General features: G+C 44.7%; 1 protein-coding gene across 1 annotated transcript; it reads left to right on the top strand.

Moving 5' to 3' along the window:
• Positions 1 to 237: 237 nt before the first annotated feature.
• Positions 238 to 20,533, top strand: cutc (cutC copper transporter homolog (E. coli)). Its single transcript, XM_037532679.1, has 9 exons — positions 238 to 329; positions 2,755 to 2,825; positions 4,630 to 4,689; positions 5,927 to 6,136; positions 9,825 to 9,860; positions 10,004 to 10,137; positions 18,565 to 18,592; positions 18,683 to 18,788; positions 19,915 to 20,533. Exons 2-9 carry the CDS (start codon positions 2,756 to 2,758, stop codon positions 20,024 to 20,026), a joined length of 756 nt encoding a protein of 251 aa, XP_037388576.1. The 5' UTR covers positions 238 to 329; position 2,755; the 3' UTR covers positions 20,027 to 20,533.
• The last annotated feature ends 984 nt before the right edge of the window (positions 20,534 to 21,517 follow it).

Below are 21,517 nucleotides of genomic sequence, written 5' to 3'. Positions count from 1 at the left end.
CAAACACAGACGCGAATAATTCACAATTAACACAAAATAAAATCGCCTTACATGTTATATTTGGAAAGTTCATCCTGTCAGAATAGAAAACAAAAAAATAATAATAATAATTTTTTTTATAAATGTATTTTTTATTAATCCGACATGTTTCAACAAATCAATGAAAAAATATTTTTAAAAATAATTAAAGAAGTTTATCAAATTTTCACGTTTTTTTTTTCCTCTTCACCATTTAAGGTGGAACGGGCAAATCCGAGCTAACTGTTAGCCGCCGGCGAGTAAGAAGCTGGTTTCAGCTTGACGTTGATGTGAAGCCGAGCAGTTTTAAGGTAACTGAACGCGAATGAGACCGAAACCGGAGCGCTTTCAGCCGGACGGGCCGCTTTGGGCCGCTTTAGGTCACTTCAGGAACGTTTAAAGCACGATAATAACAGCCTGTCGTGCAGCGGCCGCTGCGTCCTGCTCGCTCGCTCGTTAGCTTAGCTTAGCTGAACGCCACCGACCCCTCGCCAAACTTCTCCCTCAGTGCCTTGGACATTAAATATCCTTGAAATCTGAAGGTTCTGCCCAGCAGTAAGCAGGCTGGGGTCTCTGCTACTTTACCTGGTTTGGTTATCAAATGAATCGATCAGTTGAGTTTGTGGTAGATCAGCATAAACAGCACGTTTAGGGCTATAACCTACAGGACTGTGTAGTTAAAGGGGAACTCCACCATCTTTTCAAAAAGTCTTCATAATTAAATGGTTAAAATCTAAACAGAGCCATTCAGAGCGGTTTGGCGAGAAACGCCCGGTTCTCGAGAAACTCGCCGAGTCAGAGCTGTTCACAGTGGTGGTGATAGGAACCAGACGTCCACCTCTAAAAGCTACATGTAGTGGTTAGATCCAACCTGTGCTTCCTGAGCCTCGCGCATTGTTTTAGTCTTGTTTTTGGCCTAAAATGTGCTGTAATCAATTTATTTGGATCCATACATGGCTCAGGGGTGCATACAGGGCACTCCTGAAAGAAAGCTCAGAAGACAAGAGGTTCACTGTGGGTTTGGGATACCCCTGGGATTGCGGTGACCCCCTGGTTCCTATGGCCACCACTGTAAAGACATCGGTGTCTCTACAATCAACCACTTCACGCCAAACCACTCCGTTTCTATCAAGGACTGAATTATTAACCTGGCGTTCCTAGAAATGTCCATCACGGTCCGATATTTGGTGGACGTGCTGACCCCAGGCCTCCTCCAAATAGACGGCACTCTCAGATGAACTAGTATAAAACCTAAACTTGGCTTTTCTTGTGGAATCTAGTATGTTAATTTAAAAAAAATGTCCAGCCAGCTTTCAAAGAATCATAAAACTGCTCCATGGATAATTAAGAATAGTTTAAAAGTAGTGCGATGTGTTAAAGTTCGATGCCACAGGTGAGCCGTTAAAGTCCGTCCACGGTCAGAATGAACCGTTTTTGCCTTGTTGGCGTACCTCACGTCCTACAGTGGCGCCTCAGTAGTGCAATTTTCTGATTTAAAGCCCAGAAACCTCACTCCTGATGATGCATCTTGAAGGTGGGAGGAGCTACAGGTGGTTTGAGGTGGACGTGTCAGAGCGGACAGCTTGAAACGTTTGTTTTCCCCCTCAATACATGGCAAATGCAGAAGGAACACATTTGCACAGTGCATGTACAAAACTATGAATTCTGTCAATCTGCTGAGGCTGATTGATGCCGTGCTGCGCTGCAGAGTACGTGCATAACACAATATAAAACACAGGAAATATTGGTTTTAGGCCCGAATGCTCTTTTTCTCAATATTGATTGTTTTTGTTTGTCGTTTAAAAGCCTAAGACGTCACCGTGCACCTTCATCTCCCCCAACACGACCCTCGCCTGTTATCAAGCGCAAATGCTCGGTTAGTTCAGAGACCCTCCCTGAGATCCTGTTTCACGCTCTGTTTGACTTCGTTAAACAACAACGGGACCCCTGGGCCGCTGAAGGTTATGGTCCTGAATCCTCTTCAGTGGTCAGGACCCCCATGGACCCTCACAGAGCAGGTACTATTAGGGTGGTGGATCATTCTCAGCACTGCAGTAACACTGACGTGGTGGGGGTGTGTTAGTGTGTGTTGTGCTGGTCTGAGTGGATCAGACACAGCAGTGCTGCTGGACTGAGAACCAAAAATATTCAGCCAGCAGCGTCCTGTGGGCAGCGCCCTGTGGGTAGCATCCTGTGGGCAGCGTCCTGTGGGCAGCGTCCTGTGGGCAGCGTCCTGTGGGTAGCTTCCTGTGGGCAGCGTCCTGTGGGCAGCGTCCTGTGACCGCTGATGAAGGACTAGAGGATGACCAACACAAACTGTGCAGCAGCAGATGAGCTGTCGTCTCTGACTTTACATCTACAAGGTGGACCGACAAGGTAGGAGTGTCTAATAGAGTGGACAGTGAGTGGACACAGAGTTTAAAAACTCCAGCAGCACTGCTGTGTCTGATCCACTCATACCAGCACAACACACACTAACACACCACCACCATGTCAGTGTTACTGCAGTGCTGAGAATGACCCACCACCCAAACAGTACCTGCTCTGTGAGGGTCCATGGGGGTCCTGACCACTGAAGAACAGGGTAACAGAGTATCAGAGAAACTGATGGACTACAGTCTGTAGAGAATATTGTGGTTCATCTGTTATGAATTATGTGACTTCCTCTTGACGCTGCTGCGGTCTGAACACCCTGAGCTGAATGATGATCTTTGATTCTCTGATATTCTCCCGCAGGATGTCTGAAGGCTTCCTGATGGAGGTATGTGTGGATTCCGTTGAGTCAGCGATAAACGCAGAAAGGGGAGGTACAATAGAAATGTGGATTTTCAAACTCAAACACACGTAAGCAGGGCTGGGTATCGAGACGCAGCACTTTTACGGAACTGAATTTCTTCTGTACGAGTAACCAAGAGTCGGTCAACGTGTCTATTCAGGAAAGTGAGATAGTCTAGGCGGCTGATCGGCATGCTGTTAGATTCAGGGTTAGTATGCGGTCCGTTGCGGTCAGTACATATACCCAATTCCCGCGCCTCACACTCAGTTCTGGTTTAAGCCACGCCCACTTTTAGTTTGGCATTTGAAATAAATCAATATAATAATTCAAAGGCCTTGAATTACTGTTTAGGAATCGGTAGCACAGTCAGTGCAGCACTTTTAATGGGATAATGGGGCGTTCGGTTTTTTTCAGCGTCGTCCTGAAGAAACTCTGCCAATCGTTTGGGTCAGAAATCAGTTTGGATGCTGTGAAATTCTCCTCTGACTTCAGAGGCTCAGACAGAGTTCCTGACAACAATCGCGAGTGATGGACGGTCCACAGAGAGAGAGCTTTACGAACAAAATACACACACACCTCTTCTAAGCTGCTTCTCCTTCTGGGTCGTGGGAGAAGCTGGAGCCTGGACAGCCTGGACAGGTCGCCAGTCCATCACAGGGCAGGCAGACAGACACACACACACCTAGGGGCAATTCAGCACGTCCAGTTGACCTGACTGCACATCTTTGAGAACCCGTAGGAAACCCACGCAGACACAGGGAGAACATGCAAACTCCACACAGAGAGGACCCCGGTCACCCGGCCGGGGAATCGAACCCAGGCTCTTCTTGCTGTGAGACAGCGGAGCTACCCACCATGCCGCCTCATCGTAAATATGTGTATATAAATATAAAAACCGGCCAACTATTTTTATTTTAATTTAATTTGATCATTCAAATTCGTGAATACACTGTACAGCAGTTAGCCAGTGACTACACAGTACCGACACACACAGAAGCCCATGAAAAGCTCACTAGTTGCTCAGCTGAGCCAGTTAAAGACTCGCTGTGCTCAGGCTGCTGAGCATAAACTTGGAAAACACAACAGCTGATCTGAGAACTGCAGAGCCTCATCAGCTGAGCAGCGCTCTCGCCGCATACGCCGAGCAGCAATATCGCTACTGTTGGCTGGTAACTCAAAGGCTCAGCCACCCCTACAGGGACTGATATTGAAGAGAGGTGAACGATACCCAGCCCTACATGTAAACATGTCTAATGTACACGTTTCATACATAATATAAAAATTTGTGATATAATATGTCGCTGTTGTCTGAAGAAAGCCTCGTATCACCAGAACGGTAACTTTACAGGAGAAGGAAAAAACCTACTTTACTGTTAATGTAATTCAATGGAACCAGAATTTTTCACAAGTCTTTTTGGACCATTTGGTTTGGTTCATTCATCATGAAATTTACACACAATGTAAAGGGCAACAGCTGTTTTCAAATTATGTCAAAAACAGAAAAATGAAAATCAACAGCGATATATATACGTGTGTGTGTGTGTGTGTGTATATAAATGTATGTGTATGTATGTATATATACACACACACACACACACTATATATATGTTTCATGAAACGTCTTTTACGGAGATGCGTTGCTTGCAACTGTTACGGTTAAGTTTCAAGTAAGTTGCAGTACACTTTACATTATACATCTCAAGTGTAGTTTCAGTTTAGTTTCATGTAGGTTTGAAGCAGCTGTTGCGTGAAACCTTCACTGTGTGAAGCCTTGCCAGCTTTTTATTAGCTTGCTGTTAAAGAAGGGGCGGCTGATACTGTTGATTTGAATGCAGGTGCTGGCCGTATTGAGCTGTGCTCCAGCCTGCTGGAAGGTGGCATCACACCCAGCATTGGTGAGTAGAGACAAACACACACACACACAGCCTTATGTCATTGTTTTAAAGGAAGAAAACCTTGTATCTCCTTTTTTTGTCATTTTTCAGTTTTTGACATAATTTGAAAATGCCTGCTGTCCTTTACATTGTGTGTTTAGTGATGAAGTGATCGAAAGAAACGGCGCAAAATTATTTGGAAAAAACTCTGGTACCGTTGACTTGCATTAAAAATAAGTTACACCGGTCAGGCGTAACATCATGACCACCTCCTTGTTTCTACGCTCACTGTCCAGTTTATCAGCTCCACTTACTGTATAGCTGCACTCTGTAGTTCTACAGTTACAGACTGTAGTCCATCTCTGTTACCCTGTTCTTCAGTGGTCAGTGGTTCCGGTTTTTACCCATTTTGCCCCAGTTTGGTCATATCCAGCTCCACCCACTAGTTAGGACTCACTGACTCACAAGATACCATCAGCATTAGGAGGGCGAAGGCTAGCACAGGCTTCCTACGGGACCTGTGAAGCACCACCGCAACGTTTAGACTGGCCCCACGTCATTGGACAGCTGAACGCGCTCGGAGGAGAGCACTAACTGCCGGTTTTGTTAAGTCAGCCAATAGACGTCTGCGCTGGCTTGCATCACACTGGGTGATGGGGTGGGCAATCCTGCCCTCCCAGAAAGAGAAAGGCCCATTGTGATTGCTTGGACATCTGGCCGTGGACAGCTGTAACATCACACGAGATCAAACTAGACAGTTACATCACCATTTACTTAAAAGACTGGCTGGAGGGTTTCTTGCCGCGTCTGATCTGCTGTGGCTTTCTGTGATCTCAGCATGGCTTTAACTTAATGTAGCAATGGCAAAATGCTGAGCGGCCCACTGTGTCCCGAATTCGGACTCCCCCTCATGTTCACCTGCATCACGTAGGCATATGGACGCTACAGATTACAGTCGTGATTTTGCTTCTTTGTGTAAATAATGTTCACCGTAAGCACCAGAACCGGACCTACAGCCGAACAAAGAGTCTGGCAGTGAGTTTGATCTCACAAAGTAAAGACGTTGGTTGGAACCGAATGCCTTTCAGTCTTGATGATGAGTATTAAGCTGTCGTTGTGAAAACTCTTTAATCTGCGTTTGAAGTTGCGTGTACCTTCTGCGGTTTTGAATTTTTGGACGTTGCGTCCAGAGTGTGGTGGCCAGGAATTGCCGTAAGGGCGCGTCTCCCTAATTTTAACATCTCTGAACTGTCGTCAGGTCTGCTGCAGGTGGTTAAAGAGAATGTGCAGATCCCTGTTTACGTGATGATCCGGCCCCGTGGCGGAGACTTCCTCTACACGGATCGGGAGGTGGAGGTGATGAGGAGGGACGTTGAGCTGATGAAGATCCACAGGGCTGATGGCCTAGTGCTGGGGGCGCTGACAGAAGACGGACGGGTGGATGCTGAGCTCTGCATGGAGCTGCTGGGTAAATCCTTGCCCAGTTATGGCCATAGTTGAATATTAAGGGGATGCTTCAAATGCCAATGTCTCCAAAAGTGATTGAGCACAGTTTTGGGTCTGCTATCTTTATCTAATTTGCATAGTATTGATCGGTATAGCGCTATTTGTGTCTATGGAACTGCTTAGTGTCAAATCTTCCCAGCCCTGGCGTTCCTTATCCAGTTCAACGACTGATTATTAAGCCCTTTATTTGCTGGATCAGGTGTGTTGAAGCAGTGAATAGACGGTGGGTCCCCAGGAGCAGGATTAAGAAACACTTGGTTAAAAGAGCCAAATCCTGCATTTTCATGTGTTTTATTTTGTCTCTTTCTCCTGAGGACCACTTAAAACATTTGAGCGGGTTAATGTACCAAACGCAGTCGCAGTTCTTTTTTCACTTAACCATTTTAAAACCTCCCTTTGTTGCTTTTATAGCCTTTTATGCGACATTTCAGCGGGAAGATTAGGGGATAAATCGTAGGCTACTGTAGACTGAGTAGGTGAATGATATGGCAATATAAAGTTTTAACGTCACACGATATTTGACAGTGTTTCTTTTTTTCTGTCATCTGCCACATTTAAAAGAAATACTATCAAAAACTGAGTGAGTGATTCTGCAGTTCGCGCTCTGTACTGCATTAAATCCAATTACTCAGAACAAAATGTGCTGTCCTTGTTATCAAACATGCAGTTGGGTGTTCTTTACACACTGATAATACCCACAGTTTCCTCAGCAGTGCATATTGTAGCATATTGTGACTTTACGTTTGTCACAATGACGATAAATATTGCCATATTATTGCACCCTTGCTGGAAATATGTTCTAATGCTGATTTTTATGGCATCACAAATAAGTGGTTCAAATTGGACTGGGAGTGAACAATAATAGTGCTTAAGTATCATGTTCTTTATATCCACGATGCAAGATTTACATAAATTAAACCAACACTGCAGCACCCTGTAGTATATAGTGTGTGTCTGTTCATCACAGCCCAACAAATACAAAGTAACTACGTTTAAATCAGGCAAGAAAAAACAGCCCAGCGAACTTTAACCTTGAACCTAATTATCACAGGCAAAGAAAAATGCTTATGGTCCATTGATATCTTACCGTTGATGACTTGGTGCATTGAAGTCATGTTTTCTTCTATGTTTTACACAAAGCATAGAATATTCATATTCATCCTTTTTAATAAAAGAGCACTGTCAGTACCAGATTTGCAGAAAACTGACAAACTGACATTTTTCTAAATAATTTTTTTGGTTTTGGATGAAATTTCGCTTTTAAAGGTTAAGCAATGCTTTGAGCGCTGAGAAGAAGACAAAGCTTGGAGGAGAGTGTAGTGGTTTCTCACAGAGTTCTCAATGGCATAAAACAAAAAATATTGTTATATTAATAAATATTGATTCCCCATTTGATACGGTACCCCTGGCTGTGCCCCTGGCACACATGCTTTGTTTATGCATGTATGTATTTAACCAGTTTAGGGCATTTTTCTTTGGAATCTCCTTCATTGCATTAAACCTTTCTGAAGCAATTTGATTCAGGCCTGAGAAACATTAGATCAAGTCTTTCAGCTCTTTGGTTTTTAATATGAGTGATTTTAATTAGTTATACTGATCCTGAAAGATGCTCAAATTGCAGAATCGAATCACCAATTTGAGTTGACCTTTAGTGTATCGGATTGAATCGAACCGCCTCATTCTTAATTCACTAAAATCACTTTTGAATCCACTGAATTGATTCGATAAGCAATGAATCATGAACTGAATCATCAGCTCTAGGAAAAACTTAATTGTCCAGGATGGAAGATCACTTTGACCAGTACTGGGAATTCCTGTATTACACTAATGTCTAATACACTATATTGCTAAAAGTATTCGCTCGCCTGGCTTCACAAGCACATGAATTTCAGTGACGTCCCATTCTTAATCCATAGAGTAAGGGAGTCGGCCCACCCTTTGCAGCTATAACAGCTTCAACTATTCTGGGAAGGCTTTCCACAAAGGTTAGGAGTGTGTTTATGGGAATTTTTGGCCGTTCTTCCAGAAGCACATTTGTGAGGTCAGACACTGATGTTGGTCGAGAAGGCCTGGCTCACAGTCTCCACTCTAATTCATCCCAAAGGTGTTCTGTGGGGTTGAGGTCATGACTCTGTGCAGGCCAGTCAAGTTCTTCCTCACCAAACTGGCTCATCTACGTCTTTATGGACCTGCTTTGTGCACTGGTGCGCAGTCATGTTGGAACAGGTAGGGGCCAAACTCCCCAAACTGTTCCCACAAAGTTGGGAGCATGAAATTGTCCAAAATCTCTTGGTGCTGAAGCTTTAAGAGTTCCTTTCACTGGAACTAAGGGGCCGAGCCCAACTCCTGAAAAACACCCCACACCATGATCCCCCCTCCGCCAAACTTTACACTCGGCACAATGCAGTCAGACAAGTACCGTCTCCTGGCAACCGCCAAACCCAGACTCGTTCTTCGGATTTCCAGATGGAGAAGCGTGATTGGTCACTCCAGAGAACTCGTCTCCACTGCTCTACAGTCCAGTGGCGGCGCTTTACTCCACTGCATTCCACGCTTTGCATCGCGCTTGGTGATGTAAGGCTTGGATGCAGCTGCTCGGCCATGGAAACCCATTCCATGAAGCTCTCTACGCTGTTCTTGAGCTGATCTGAAGGCCGCATGAAGTTTGGAGGTCTGTAGTGATTGACTCTGCAGAAAGTCGGTGACCTCTGCGCACTATGCCCCTCAGCATCCGCTGACCGCTCTGTCATTTTACGTGGCCGACCACTTCGTGGCTGAGCTGCTGTCGTTCCCAATCGCTTCCACTTTGTTATAATCCCACTGACAGTGGACTGTGGAATATTTAGTAGTGAGGAAATTTCACGACTGGACTTGCTGCACAGGTGGCGTCCGATCACGGCACCACGCTGGAATTCACTGAGCTCCTGAGAGCAACCCATTCTTTCACTAATGTCTGTAGAAGCAGTCTGCAGGCCTAGGGGCTCGGCTTTATACACCTGTGGCCACGGAAGTGACTGGAACACCTGAACTCAATGATTTGGATGGATGAGTGAAAACTTTTGGCAATATAGTGTCTATTAAGAAAGCATGTGTTATTGTATGTTATACACCAGGCATAACGTTATGACCCGCTCCTTGTTTCTATGCTCATTGTCCAATTTATCAGCCCCACTTCCTATATTGGTGCCCTTTGTAGTTCTATAGCATCACTGCTGTGTCTGATCCACTCAGACCAGCGCAACACACACCAACACACCACCACCACCACATCAGTGTTACTGCAGTGCTGAGAATGATCCACCACCCAAACAGTATCTGCTCTGTGAGGGTCCATGGGGGTCCTGACCACTGAAGATCAGAGTATCAGAGAAACAGATGGACTACAGTCTGTAACTGTAGAACTACAGAGTGCAGCTATACAGTAAGTGGAGCTGATGAAGTGGACAGTGAGCGTAGAAACAAGGAGGTGGTCAGAACGTTACGCCTGATTGGTTTGCGTTGCGTAGCTTGTTTTCTAAATGAGAAAATCCATTAGGTTTGGCGTTTTTTGTTTTCTTTTGCTCAACAAACTGGTTACTGTGTGTCCAGTAGTTGAATACTGGTTCAGCAATATCTGATATTATGAAATTAACTTTTTCTTTTCATTGCAGCTGTTTGTCGACCTCTGCCAGTTACTTTTCACAGAGGTAAATTAAGTGTTTTTTTTTCTCTCAAACGCCTGTGTTAGTAGCCGCACAGGAAAGTGCCTCTCAATGATTCAAATATTTGCCATTTGAAAGTAATCTACTAATGATATGTGACTGCTGATGTGGTCCTGTGTACATTTCAGCTTTTGATATGGTCCACGATCCCTCGGTTGCCTTAGAAACACTGGTCTCCCTGGGCTTTGAGAGGATTTTGACCAGCGGCTGCGACAGCTCTGCGTTGGAGGGCTTACCTCTCATCAAGCGCCTTGTGGAACAGGTCAGCTGCATCTCAACACTCGGGCTTCATAGGCTTCTTCTTTCAATGACCAACTGTCAGTTTTAGCCGGAATCAAACGAAGCATGTTGTCATGTTTTAAGCCAGTTCTCTGTGGCTTCTGTACCTCTGCTGGGAACGTGTGGCTGGGTCTCAGAGCCTTTGTGCTGTCAGGAGCGACCGCAGTCCAGGACTGTGCCTGAATTTCAAAGCCAACATTTCTCAGCCTGGATGCAAATATAGCTTGTTAACTCTTGTAATAGCACATATTGAAGTTAATTAACAGATACAGCAATTATCACCAATAAAAAAAGCAGAAATAATTGAGGAGATGGAAACAAGGGCACTTGCAAGGTGGAAACGGTAGTTTGGAACAGTTTAGAGTAGTTTTTATCCCACTTAACCTCTTCTTGAATTTTGCAGCTGAGCTACAAGCGTGATGGACACTTGTTTCCAAGACTATTAGATTTAGACCTTCAGTTCAGTCCCCACCTCTGCCCATTTCTACCAGCTCCCTCATAGGATTTCTAATAGTATGTTAGCACTGTGCCAATACTGGTGTGCATAAACCTCTTTTTTGGTCCATTGTTCATTTAATAAACACATTCTGTGTTTTTGGTTTAAAACTCCTCAGATAATTAGTCCTACCCTGCGTTCACACCGGCAGCCGCGCGGCAGGACGCCCAGAGGTCCTTCATTTTTAATGAGAGCTGGTGAGTTCCAGCGATGGGAGGCAGTGAGTCAGCATCGCGACAAAGTGATGTGGCAGTTACCAGCAGGAATTGAGCAGCGTAGAACTTGCTTTATCTCCGCCACTGTGAAACGTCTGGGGTTTTTTTTTCGGTTCCTAGATAACGTCCTACGAATTGGATTAATGCCGTTGGCACTTCCGCCAAAAATAGACAGTAATTGCAAATACTAAATATTCTTATTGTTATTTTGTTTTCCACAGACACTGCGGGGATTAAACACGCAGTTCTCACCAGTATTTTTATTTTTAGCGAGATCTGATTTCTGCTTGGGATCAGTAAAACTATGACAATTCAAGCTCAGAAACGCCCACATGCGATGAGCGATCAGTGCTTTGGGCGACAAGACGTGAACAGTAACGGCTGATAAGAATGCAGGGTAAGAGTTTTAGAGGAGGAGAGATTGCTCTAGACTGAACCCAGTTGGCACCCCTGGCCTAAACAGTGGTCAAGCTTGCTTGGATGTACATGTGAAGGACGTTTTCCTGAGTCTGACACCATTTTAAAGTAATTAAAAGCACAAGCACTGCTCACTGCTGCTCATCCCACTCTTGACTGGACCCACATCATGGTAACGTCTACATGGTAAAGTGGTTCTTCATGCATATGCAAAATTTTGGATCGGGTTACTTGTAATGAGCATGTAAACTGAGCTTTTCTGTCAGATTGTTGAAATAGAGTGAGACTATAAACATCCCAATCCCATTTCACCACTCAGCCCTGCCCCACTGTTTTGTGCGTTCACGTCTAGGGGTAGGGCGTCCCGATTCTTGTTGAGATAGACAGGGTGAAGTGTTGGCCCACCAGATGGAGCCTCCAAACTAGAGTGTTACGAGAATAAAAGAAAAACCGGCGAGACGGAGCACCAGAGATCAAAGACACCCACAAATGTGAGAATTTTTCTCTGTTAAAAAATTACGATAACATTACATTACATTACATTACATTTAGCAGACGCTTTTATCCAAAGCGACTTACAAATAATGTGGTACATAGAACAAACATAGTCAGGCCTTAAAGGAGGCCAAAGGGTAATAGCGGGGTAGAGAAGTGCAGGAGGGCAAGAAGGAGATGAGGTTGGTAGTGTCTAGATTTGCAAGAGGCGATTAGAGCAAGTGCTCCCTGAAGAGCTCCATCTTCAGGAGTTTCTTAAAACTAGCAAGGGACGCCGCTGCTCTGACAGTGGAAGGTAGCTTGTTCCACCATTGGGGAATCAAGTATGAGAACAGTCTCGATTGCTTTGTGTGAATGTTTGGCAAAGCTAAGCGACGTTCATTGGAGGACCGGGCGGTGCTGTAAGCCTTTAGGAGCGAGTGCAGGTAGGAAGGAGCCTGCTCTGTTAACACCTTGTAGGCAATCGTAAGAGTTTTAAATTTGATACGAGCAGCAACCGGTAACCAGTGGAGCTCAATGAGCAGTGGGGTGACATGCGCCCGTTTTGGTTGGTTAAAGACCAGACGCGCTGCAGCGTTCTGAACCATCTTCAGTGGTTTTACAACACAGGCCGGGAGGCCCGTCAGTATGGCATTGCAGTAGTCGAGGCGTGAGATGACCACTGCTTGTACCAAGAGTTGGGTGGCTTGTTGTGTTAGAAACGGCCGTATCTGTCTGATGTTGTACAGCACAAAGCGGCAGGACCGAGTCACCGAGGCAACATCGTGCGTAAAGGAGAGATGGTCATCTACCATAACCCCCAGGTTCCTAGCAACCTTTGTCGGGGAGAGTGAGAGTGAGTCGATGGTTATGGTAAAGTGGTGTTGAATGTATTGCATAGCTGGTATAACCAGAATTTCAGACTTGGACAGGTTTAGTTGAAGGTGGTGTTCCTTCATCCATGCGGATATGTCCGAGAGGCACTGCGATATCCGCACAGAGATCGACGGGTCATCAGGCGGGAATGACAGATAGAGCTGGGTGTCGTCAGCATAGCAATGGTACGAGAAGCCATGTGAGCGGATAACCCGGCCTAGAGAGGTGGTGTAAATAGAAAAGAGAAGGGGTCCCAGTACCGATCCCTGGGGAACCCCAGTGGATAGCGAGTGGGCTGAGGAGAGCTCTCCATGCCACGATACCTTGAATGAGCGCCCAGTGAGGTACGATCTGAACCATAGTAGCGCATTGTCTGAGATACCCATGTTTGATAGAGTAGACTGGAGAAATTCATGATTGACTGTGTCAAAAGCGGCTGAGAGGTCCAGCAGAATGAGTACTGAGGACTGTCCTGCAGCTCTGGCAGTTTTTAGTGCCTCAATCACAGATAAAAGAGCCGTTTCAGTGGAGTGCCCTTTTTTAAAACCTGATTGATTAGGGTCCAGGAGGTCATTCTGGGAGAGGAAACCAGAGACCTGACTGTAGACTGCTCTTTCTATAGTTTTGGAAAGAAAGGGTAGTAGTGAGACTGGCCTGTAGTTATCAGCCTGGGCAGGGTTGCGAGAAGGCTTTTTAAGCAATGGTGTGACTTGGGCTTGTTTAAAGACAGTTGGAAACACACCAGTAGTTATGGAGGCATTGATGGTGTGTGTGATAGCTGTGATGATAGCAGATGCAATGGTTTGTAGTAGGTTGGTAGGAATCGGATCAAGTGGACATGTAGTAGGACGGCTACATGTTACAAGAGTCAGTGCCTCGCTCTCAGTGAGTGGAGTAAACGAGGAGAAGATGGCACCTTTGGTCGAGGGATACAGAGGAGCAGAGCATGTGGTAGGACCGCTACACGTTGCATCAGTGAACTGGCTGCTTATGGCCGCCACTTTCCCAGTGAAAAAAGAGGCAAGGGCTTCGGCTGTAAGGCCAGTAGCCGGAGGTGGAGGTGGAGGATTGAGCAACGTATTAAACGTTGCAAATAGTTTCTGGGAGTCAGTGAGAGAGTTGATTTTGCTGTGATAGAATTCAGCTTTTGCAGTAGTGAGGCAGGTTGAGAACGAAGCCAGGAGCAGTTGGTAGTTCTTTAGGTCTGCATGTATATGTTTTTCCCGCCATTTTCATTCAGTTCCCTGACTGTATCATTTTTAAGCCATGGCTGTGGTTTATTTGAGCGCATGACTCTAGTAGTTACGGGACAGAGGTCGTCCAGACATGAGCTTAACGTTGAGCAGAGTGCATCAGTGGCATCATTTACAGTGAGTGATGAAAAAGAGCCTGGTGGAGGCAAATTATCAGTGACCAGTGAGGAGTACTGGTCGGCCGAGAGGTCTCTAAGATTGCGGCGGAACGAGACCGTAGTTGGAGCAGCTTTTGGTTTTTTCTCAATACACACATTGAGTTGTATGAAATAGTGATCCGAGAGGTGCAGAGGGGTGACGGTTAGTGAGTCAGTGTCACAGTTGCGAGTAAAAATTAAATCCAGATCTTTACCAGCTTTATGAGTCGGAGGGCTTGGAACCTGCTCCAGATCGAAAGAGTGCATGAGGGATATGAAGTCTGTGGAGCGCGGACTGTCAAGGATGTTCATATCACCTAGAATAAGCATGGGACAGTCTTGATCTGGGATAGAAGAAAGCAGCATATCAGGTTCATTTGTAAACTCGCCCATTTGCCCAGGAGGACGATAGATGACAATAATGCCAAGTTTAGCTGGAGTATTAACCAGCGTGGCATGATACTCAAAAGAGGTGTACGTGTTTGTTGGTAGCAGTGGCGTGTGTTTCAAGCCATTTGTGATCAATAGGCCAGTCCCGCCTCCTCTTCCTGAGGGACGAGGGGTGTGAGAGAAGGAGTAGTTGTTTGATAGTGCCGCCGGAGTAGCAGTGTTTTCTGGTTTAATCCAGGTTTCAGTCAGAGTCAGTAGTTGTAATGATAAATGATTGGCATAAGAGGCGATAAAGTCAGCTTTGTTAACGGCTGACTGGCAGTTCCACAGCCCAACTGAGAATGAGGCAGCAGTGGGCGTGGCTTGCCATAGTGGCCTTAAGTTAGAATGGTTCTGGCGCCTGTGTGTTATTTTGCGCCTTCTGTGCAGACCGCAGATAACGGGATGTGTTGGAAGCACATTTTGGGAGGCAGCAGGACTGGCAGCCTTGCCCGTTACCCACGATAACCACTGTTTTATCTTAGTTTAATGCTGTTTCTGTGTATTTTGGTCCTTTTCTTCATAACAAGCGATAAATAATTTGCTAATGTTTTGGTATCTACCTAAATTTCCTATCCACCTTAAATAGTCCAGCAGTTCTGATGCCTGAAGCTCCAGAATGTAACTGCTGCTCCGTTTAAGGTGGGAGGGGAAAATTCAAATGAGAACATCTGACTTCAGCTTCACATCACTGAAGTATTAGGGGGGGTGATACTAAATAATTGCCCCCTTCTTTGAAGGCGTATGATCCCTAAATGTAACTAAAGCCCAGCAGTGAGGAGCTGAACTTTCCCCTCCTCTGCTGTCCCTGCAGACGGGCAGGGTCGCCTACAGAGCGGCGCTAGTAGCTGTTAATGAAGTGATGCTCTTTTAATTTGAGGCTCCCGTTTCAGAGGGAAGATTTAAGTGGTTGGTTAGTGTAGTGGGTAATACCTCTGCCTTGGGCAAGACTCCCAACACTATCTTCGCCTACTTGTGTAAAATGATCAAATTGTAAGTCAATCAAGTCGCAAATGCCTTAAATGTAAATGTAAATTTAAGATTTCAACCACTAACCACTGTAAATCAGTTCCAAGAGTCAAGGAGACACTTGAAAACAAGGGGTAGGGGTGAAAATAGGACATGGGATTGGGCTTGAGAAGACAGAACAACACCCCTGCCTTGTAAGTAGTTTTGAACAGTGGAGGAAATCTGAGATACTGGTGAACGTTTGCTGCTGAGAGTGTTGCACAAGCGCATGTTTGAGACGGAAACAGCCCTGCCCGAGAGAGAAGAGCTCAGCTGGGAACCTGGGACAAAGGATCACTGATTGCCAACTACCTCAGATCAAACGGTGCCACCACACAATCAGATGTTTAACCCCATCTTACAGAATGTGTCGTCTCTGTTACGTTAGAGACTTTGCGCCCTTTAGCTCATTAATATCTGCTTCCAGAGTAGTTTAAATATGTCGCTGCTGTTTGAACAAAACCTTGTATCTCCAAAACGTTAACTTTACAGGAGAAGGAAAAAACCTACCTTACTTTTAATGTAAGTCAATGGAACCAGGCGTCTTTCCAAGTCATCTTGGGCCGATTCTTTTGGTCGGTTCATCGTGAAATTTACACACGATGTAAAGGACAACAGGCATTTTCAGATTATATCAAAAACTGAAAGATGACCAGAACGGAGATACAAGGTTTCGTTCCGACAGTGGCGATATGGATGCAATGCATCAGCGTGAGGAACAGTGTGTGCTGCCTTTATTAGTGATAAATATGCACTCCAGTAGTTTCTGAATGAGTGCACACACACTTAGAAATTAATTTAACTCACCAAGGACTTATTATTGATTTCTTTCAGCAGAGGGACAAAAAAAGGCCGCAGACGTGTAACAGCACTGAGCAAAAGTCATTTAATTACGCTTCACTCAAAATAAACAGAAAAAAATCAGGCCAGCACTCAGTGTAATAGAACATCTACCAGTATTACATTTGTCCACAAAGCTGTTCCTGGAGTTGGCTCCTAACAACCACCTGGAAGAGCTGTTCAACCCCAAAACTGCCCCCATCAGATAAACAGCACTGAAAGCTTTGATCTCTGAGAGAGAGGAGAAGATCAAGCTGCTTCAGATCTGAAAACATCCACAGTGGTTTCTGTCCATCCTTCCACTGTGAGAAGACCACTCAGCGCTGTGGGTCTGAAAGGATGTGTAGCTGATCGAGAAGAACCTCACTGAGAAAAGGAGACGGACACATCAAACAAAGAAACTGAACGATGGACTGACCACCCCAGAGTCCAGACCTCAGCACCACTGAATGGGTTTGATTCAGAAAATCATCAACCAGCTTCTCAGACTGAGCTTTGGAGGTTCTCTGAGGAGCTGGAAGTGAGGCTCAAATTGTGGACACTTGAAATACTGAATTTAATAATATTTATTGGTTGAGGCTTCTGTCGAAGTTGGATCTTATTTACATATTAAAACAAACGACATTGAGAAATCAAGTAATTAAAAAAGAAAAATAGATGAAAAGTATGAAATATGTGCTTTTTGGCCTGATCTTTAAAGAGCTAATACACTCTGGTAATAAATTCAGTGGAAGGGGGTTCATAAAGTCAGTTTGAACAAAAAAAAATCAATAGGCTTTATTTTTACATACGGCCAGAATAAATGAACCGAAATCAGGCCTACACAGTCCAAACCCAGGCGGTCCTGGGTCCGTTTAGGCCTTACCACACTGCTCTGGTCTCAAACAGCTTAATATAATATAATTAAAAAAATCTTTGCTCACACAAACATCTTGACATGCCTGGTAATAAAGTCTTGTTTTCTGTATTTATAACTGCTGCCATGCTGTTAAATGTGTGTACGGCATCCATTCAGAACGGGATTTCATGTATAAAAAGGGCGACATTTCTTAAGCACAATCCAACATTTATTTAAATAAAGGGCAATTTTACTTTGGTTTACTGGTTTTGTAGGAAATCTCCACAAAGCTGTCGGCCAAGAGAGAAAAAAATAAATAAAAATTCATTTTTTATTAACGCCGGGCTAAAACCTGAACTGGCTCGTTGTTCGTTTAAAATACGCAAAAACGTCAGCAGTAAAATATCAGCGTTTCTAGTAGACCTAGAAACATCAACTCAACTCAACTCAAATTTATTTGTAAAGCACTTTAAAAACAACAGAGGCTGCAACAAAGTGCTGAACACTGCAGGTATAAAACAGACATATAGACCTGTAAACCAATAAAACCATACCAATAAAATAATATAAGCTATAAACAGTAAGAAAGTAAATATAAATAAAGCCATACACAAATAAGATGCAGGAATAAAAATTATGTTAAATGAAAGGCCAAGGAATAAAAGTGGGTTTTGAGGCTGGTTTTAAAAGTGGACAAAGAAGAGGCCAGTCTAATAAAAACTGGCAGTTCGTTCCATAATTTCGGAGCTGCTATTGAGGAGGCTCGATCCCCTCTGAGCTTAAGAATTTGAATGAAAAGCTGGCCAATGAGAAGCAGCTTCAGCTTCTCGACTTTTTAGTGTTTGTCAGTTTCTTGTTGCAGATTAAACGTTTCAGGAAACCAGCTGGAGTGATTATGATGCTAAGAAGGGCGAGACTGTCGTCTGTGTTGCTATGGTGACCAGCCGTCTGCACTGATCTTCAGGGTTAAAGGGTGAATCAGCAGTTCTACATTAACTCCAGCGTTTGAGACCATTTACTGTTAAACTGTGTTGAAGGATCAGCAGAGCTTTATTTTACTGTAAAGGTGGATTATTTTATTATTACTTAAAACCAAATTCTGTCTAATTCTTCTGCGGAGCCACAACAGGGCAGTTTAAGAGCTGCATGCTACCGACCCCTGTGTTAAAGTACAGCGAGCGTACAAAGACTATGAACTATGAAAGACTAATAACTTGTGGTGTAACTGCTTTGAAAAGCGAGGTGTCTCTGAACATCTGGTGAGCAGTCTATGCTCTTGAATTGTCCACATGAATTGTCCAAACGTGCATTAAGAGACATCGTACAGTGTCTCTTAATTCATGTGTCATGTGATGTCATTCTAGCTGTAATGGTGTGTAAATATCAGGGTGCTGTAATAACACTCCACCGCCTTCTTTTCCTGACAGGCAAAAGGCAGAATAATTATAATGCCAGGTAAGTCTGGGGCATTTAACTTGATCTTGTGATCCAAGAAAAATCCCCATAAAACCAGTTCAAAGGTTGTTATTTACTCTCCCCATCCAGGAGGGGGCATCACTGAGCGCAACCTCCAGAGGATTCTGGAAGGCTCCGGCGCCCAGGAGTTCCACTGCTCTGCCCGCTCCGGCAAAGACTCGGCCATGAAATTCAGGTGAGCTGTAAAAGACCACGTCTTCGGCCAGTGCCTGACGCTTCACCTGCTGGTAGCGTGGGGTCTCGATTAATGCTTTTATGTTAGGTTAAATCCGTTTGGCCAGCACTTGGATGCTAATTATTACTTAAAGGGGAACTCCATCAGTTTTTCAGTATATTGATCGGATGTTCAAAGTGGTGGTGATGGGAACCAGACGTCCACCTCTAAAAGCTCCCTACAGGAAAGGGTTACGAATTCACCGCCTGATGTCTGAGATGCTGTTTTGTGACAGTTTTGTGCTAAAAGTTCTGTCTTAAAATGTTTTTAGGTACATGCAAGGTGTTGTGAGGCAAAACAGTCCCTAAAGATTTAGAATTTTGTATAGTAAACAAAACGTCTATATCTGTGTTGTAGTCATGGCGACCCCTGGTTCCCATCACCACCACTGTAAAGACATCCGAGTCTGTACAAATGAATTATTTCACATCAGATTACTCTGAAAGATTGTTTAAATCTATATGATAACCCTTTTTTTAAACATTGGTGGAATTTCCCTCTAGCAGCACTGATGTGTCTGATCCACTCAGACCAGTGCAACACACAATGACGCACCACCACCGTGTCAGTGTTACTGTAGCGCTGAGAACGATCCACCACCCAATTAGTACCTGCTCTGTGGGGGTCCTTGGGGGTCCTGACCACTGAAGAACAGGGTAACAGAGTATCAGAGAAACAGATGGACTACAGTCTGTAACTGTAGAACTACAGAGTCCAGCTATACAGTAAGTGGAGCTGATAAAGTGGACAGTGAGTGTAGAAACGAGGGGGTGGTCAGAATGTTATGCCTGATTGGTGTATCTCTCTCTCTCTCTCTGTCTCTCTCTCTCTCTGTCTCTCTCTCTCTCTCTCTCTCTCTCTCTCTCTCTCTCTCTCTCTCTCTCTCTCTCTCTCTCTCTCTCTCTCTCTCTCTCTGTCAGTGTTTCGGTTGTCCATGATTCACTCAGAGAAGTATATCACAGTAACGATAAATATGGTCACATTGCCCAGCCTTATTGTAAAGTACTCTCATCACATTCGAATCATTTATATGATTTTAAAAGACGATTTCAACCTGGCTCTCACATCTGCGGCTTCCCTCCTGCAGGAACTCCAGCGTGAACATGGGAGCGTCCCTCTCGGCACCCGAATACTCGCTGAAGGTGGCCGACGTGGCTAAAGTGCGCACTCTGAACGCCATCGCCAAGAACACTCTCTAGGGGTACCGTGGGCCGAGCTTTGGAAGGGAGCAGGTCCTCCTTGAGTTGGAGCAGGTCCCTGCGTCCACCACACCTCACTCACCGATAAAGAACGATGCCGGCTCGGAGTCAAAGATAATTCTATTTTTGATGTTTACAAACCTCAACAATTTTTTTATGCTTTGTGTCTTGTTTGCTTTCTCTGGTGCACGACGCCCCTGTATGTACATTCATGTTTGAATTCCATCCGACTGCAGGCTCCAGCGCTCAAGTGCGATTTGTTGTTCTTCTTTATCTGATTTGCTTGCTTAGACCAGCTGTCAGCGTGTGGCTGTTTGCTGAAATAACTGCTTGTACCTGATTATGGTCTAAATTGGGGGGGGGGGCCTGGATGAGTCTTTAAGGAAATTACTACACTGTGGAGAAGAATCTGGATTCTGTCATTGCAGCTTTATTCAGTCTTGACTTTGTCGTCAGCACACCTGTGCTTTTTGTTCCTGGAATTAAACACTTCAACTGGTTTTCAAACATGTTTATTATCGCTGTTATTCACATCAACTAGGGACATATTGTAGACCGTCCTATATTTGTGTGTGACAATAATTAACCACAAACCGTGACAGAGAGCAGACATCAGTGAGTAAACAACCTTCCAGTTGACTCACTTAAGTTGAGTCACTGTTGAAGCCTGAGATGAGTGAAATCAGATCTGTCTTTCAGTGGCTGGGGATCAGCTGAGTCAGTCTCAGATTAAAGCAGCATTTCGTAAGTTTTTTTTGTGTTAAAACTGAAAGGAGTAGGGTTACCGAGTCAGGAGAAAGAAAACACGCTAATATATGATGTGTATGCGCTGCTGTGAGTCACCATGCAGAACCTGAAAGAACCAATTAAAAGTGTCGGGTTGGATTTTGGTGAATATTTTCAGACCCCGTAATACGTCTTGTTGAGCTTACGTCACACGCACAGCCTTAAAAAGAAGGTCCGGCTCGATGTTTAGGCCTCAAATGCAAAATCCACATTATATGGATATGATGACAAGGGGAGATAATTCACTCACATCCTCGTAAGACACACCCTTCAAAAAGTTTTGACTGAGCTATCTTTGAGTTCTCCTTCTAGATGCTCACAATCGTCAGACAGATCCGCTCGGGGGAGGAGTTCGAAGAACAACCAATGTCACAAAAGGTTGCATGCAACTACATATTTCAACCAGAGAGGTCTCCAAATCCCCAAATCAGTCAATCTCAGGTTAAGGTTGAGTCTGTTAATCCCAGGTTAAGGTTGAGTCTGTCAATCTCAGGTTAAGATTAAGAGATACTTTTTTGATCCCACAACCGGGGAAATTCCACCTCCGCATTTAACCCATCCGGGAAGTTAAACACCACATACACACCAGTGAACACACACACTAGGGGGCAGTGAGCACACTTGCCCGGAGCGGTGGGCAGCCCTATCCACGGCACCCGGTGAGCAGTCGGGGGTTAGGTGTCTTGCTCAAGGACACCTCAGTCA

Source organism: Pygocentrus nattereri, chromosome 22, assembly GCF_015220715.1.
Source record: "Pygocentrus nattereri isolate fPygNat1 chromosome 22, fPygNat1.pri, whole genome shotgun sequence".
Classification (NCBI taxonomy): Eukaryota; Metazoa; Chordata; class Actinopteri; order Characiformes; family Serrasalmidae; genus Pygocentrus; species Pygocentrus nattereri.
This window is presented reverse-complemented; position numbering and strand designations above follow the sequence as displayed.